This window comes from Lolium rigidum, chromosome 1 (genome assembly GCF_022539505.1).
Source record: "Lolium rigidum isolate FL_2022 chromosome 1, APGP_CSIRO_Lrig_0.1, whole genome shotgun sequence".
Classification (NCBI taxonomy): Eukaryota; Viridiplantae; Streptophyta; class Magnoliopsida; order Poales; family Poaceae; genus Lolium; species Lolium rigidum.
In genome coordinates, this window is record NC_061508.1 from 72706239 (window position 1) to 72710015 (window position 3777).

Here is a 3777-nt window from a genome sequence, read left to right on the forward strand (position 1 = left end):
TGCCTCGCATACTACTTTGCTTAGCATGCTCTTTGTTCTCTGAGCAGAGACGTTCCAACAGCAGTTCATTATAGGAGCATGCCACATCACCTTAGCGGGAGACCCTCTTCACAGGTTTACGGCCCCTCTGCATCGTCACCAGGGTCGCTTCTCTGATCTCATAACGCTATCTGCGAGTGCACATCTTCAGGGCGTTCATTCAAATTCTCGTATTCACCGCGGTAGAGGATCAGTCGTTGATGCATGCATGTATCTTCAGAACCTCTAAACCTAGAGGGCAGACAACCTTCTTGCTTCGTACGTAGTGGCGGGCAACTGCGTTTATTCTTTGGAAACATATTCTTCAACATTTTCCGGCAAGTTTTTCAAATGCCAGAGTCAGCTACACCGCTGCTGCCCTTCCATCTCGGCAAATCCGAGTGTGCAGCCCCGGCTTTTTCGGACCATCATCGCATCCGAGCCCACGCGCCTTCTGTGATCCTCTAACATGCGATCCAAATTCTCCTCTCTTTTTCAGTTTCGCGGCGTCTGCGTGCATCGGCAATGTGATCCGACCAAGATCATCAGCGGGATCATCTGCGTGCCTCTTCTTCACCTTCCCCTTCACCTTCCCCTTCACCTGCAGCATCCCTCCATGAAAGTATCACCGAAATGAGCAAGATGATTTTCATCGATGAAATCGTCCCCTTCTTCATCATCTTCCATTATAACCGCGCCGCACTACATTCCTCCACCAACAACCTTCACGTGCTTCTTGGCTCCTACTGGTTCGATAATCTTGGTTTCTTACTGAGGGAAAACTTACTGCTGTGCACATCACACCTTTCTCTTGGGGTTCCCAACGGACGTGTTGACTACACGCCAGCAATTAGCACTGAAAAAATGGCCGACTTCTGTTTGTTAACCATTTGTCCTGAACCAATTCGATACCTTTCCAATATCTCATGCAACCTATTGGCCCCTGCCGATGTTGCTTGTGTGAACACCATACAATCATCTGTGAACAACAAATGCGAAATCCATGGGCAATGAATACCCACCCTTACTCCAGCACCATAATATTTTAGCATACAAGAAAACCCCTCCGCACAAATCAAGAAAAGATATGGTGAAATTGGGTCACCTTGCCTAAATCCCCTTGAAGGTTTAAATGTCTCCGAATAACAACCATTAACTCTCACCGAAAAAGAGACCGTCTCGACACAAGCCATCACTATCTCTATCCATTCACTTGCAAAGCCAAGTTTAGCATGATAGCTCGTAAATATGGCCATTCCACCCGGTCATATGCTTTAGCCATGTCTAACTTCACCGCACACATTCCAGATTTTTTTTCCTTTCTTCCTCTTCAAATAATTAATACTCTCATAGGCAAGGATTACATTGTCCGAGAATAGGCGTCTCGGGACAAATGCACTCTGCTCTTCCAATATTAATTTCTCTAGCATAGGTCTTAGACGCAAGGCCAACACCTTAGATGCTAATTTGTAAAGCACATTGCAAAGGGATATTGGTCTAAACTGAGACATATCTTGCGGATTCTTAACCTTAGGAATAAGGACCATGACCGTGGAATTGACTATTTCGGGCATGTCGCCTCCATTCAGGAAATTCCGAACTGCCTCACACATAGAAGATTTCAGCACGTTCCAATGCCTAACGTAAAAAACCAGCAGTAAATCCATCTGGTCCTGGTGATTTATCTGAGTGCATCATAAATAATGCTCTCTCAATTTCATCATCCGAGATCGGAGCACAAAGTTGATCATTCATAACATCATCTACCTTCCTCTCAACCCAATCTGTTATAGACCGGGATTAGTGTCCGCCTGTGCCTGGAGACGTAGCTCCCGTAGAGTAGCAACCATCATTTTGGTGGTGGGTGCTGCTTGTTTTGTAAAAGCGACCGGTCATCCAACTTCTATACATAAACCCTCTATTCTATGTAATCGATCGGGTGGCAGCTTCAAGTGCCTTATAAATCTCAAAAAACAAAAGATAGTATCTGACGCAACAGAAAACATATTGGCCGAGTAAAGTAATTGCTCACATACAATAAAATGGTGGGGATAACATCACTTGGATGACTTGGATGAGAATTGAGTTAATTCTCGATCGAAAGTCACACCCTTATTCATAAAAGCAACACACCACAGTAAGCCTAGTACACCATTGAATTGCAGCGCGATGGTTGGCTTGGGAAGTTGGAAGCAGCTTGGAACTGAATAATCTACAGCGGCGGCTGGTGCAGCGGCAGGAACGGCAGCCCGAAGCGAGCCCGCGTCCAGAGGTGATACTCCAGTAGCGTCGGCATGTCCGGCGCCATCTCCCGCACACCGTCCAGCGCGCTGAACCGCTCCGCCCACGCCGCCACCAGCGGCGTCCTCGCCGGGTCGATGGTCTTCACGCCGCACATGGCCTCCGACGCGCGCAGCCACCAGATGAACCCGCCCAGCGCCACGTCCACCAGCCCCGCGCTTTCCCCGCCGAAGAACTCCATCCTCCCCCCGTCGGCGAGCACTCCCTCGAACATCTCCAGCACGGCCACGACCTCCCCCGCCGCCTTCACCCGCTCCTCCAGCGTCCTCCCGCAGAACACGGGGGCCCATGCCGGCACCAGCTTCTGGTCCACGCAGGCGGCCCAGAAGCGGGCGGCGGCGCGCTCGTGCGGGTCGGAGGCGGAGGGGAGGAGGCGCGGGCGCCGGTCCGGGAACGCCTCGTCGACGTACTCCACGATGACCAGCGACTCGGCCACCGGCCTGCCGTGGTGGAGGAGCACCGGCACCTTCCCGCCGTGCGCCGGGTTGGACGCCAGGAGGAGCGCGCTCTTGGTCCCGTCGCCGAACAGCTGCTCCTCCACGTACTTGTAGGGGATGCCCTTGAGGTTCAGCGCGAACCGCGCGCGGAGCACGTACGGGCTCGACCAGAACCCCAGCAGCGTCAGCCCCTCCTCCTCGCGGACGCAGCTCGCTTCTGCACCCGCTGCCGCCATGCCCATCGGTCCAGTGCTACGCTGCTAGCTGCGATGATTGGGTGGAGACGACGCAAGGTGTATATATGGGGTTTTTCATTAGAGGGAGCTTCTTTTTGGAACCCAAGGTCCGGTCAAGTATTGCAGCCAATGGGAAACCACCCCCACATGAAGAGGTGGGGACCACGTACAGAAAAAGTCACCATATTTTTAAAATTGTATTTTTAAACTTCAGAAATTTTGGAAAAATATATACTTTTGCGTCAGTACACCTAGGTAATGCTTGCAGGTAAGTGTGCACGAAATATGAAACTTAAATATGTATGTGTATTTCTCTCATGTATAAAAAAAAGAAAATGTCTAGATTTGCGCCAGTAAATTTCAAAATATTGAGTCAAGACGATGCCGGTAGTATGTATACTTAGAGGGTATCTTTGGAACCAAAGGTCAAGACATCTATTGCTTCCAATAGGAAGCTACCTATGTGAAGAGGTGGGGCCCACATAAAAAGTGGACGTATTTTCCAAATCGTAGTTTTAGATTCTAGAAAAAATTGGAAAAACAATGTTTGCAATATTTGCACATAGGTAACGGATGCAGATATTTTTGTACAAATTCTAAAACTTAAATATGTATATTTGTGGTCTATATAAAATGATAAAAAAAATACGTAAATTTATGAAGGTAAGTTTCAAAATATATATCTTGATGTAACTTAATGTAACATACAATGGAGAGTCACATGGGTATCAGTGTGATCTGGCCCATTCACACATGTGAACTTTCTTGTTGGATGCGGTATCATG

The 3777-nt window shown here is 48.7% G+C and overlaps 1 protein-coding gene across 1 annotated transcript; it reads right to left on the minus strand.

The window, feature by feature from the left end:
* Positions 1-2180: 2180 nt before the first annotated feature.
* On the minus strand, positions 2181-2992 carry LOC124675631 (probable glutathione S-transferase GSTU6). The gene has a single exon (XM_047211699.1). The coding sequence runs from the start codon at positions 2990-2992 to the stop codon at positions 2231-2233; it is 762 nt and encodes a 253-aa protein (XP_047067655.1). The 3' UTR covers positions 2181-2230.
* Between the last annotated feature and the right edge of the window lie 785 nt (positions 2993-3777).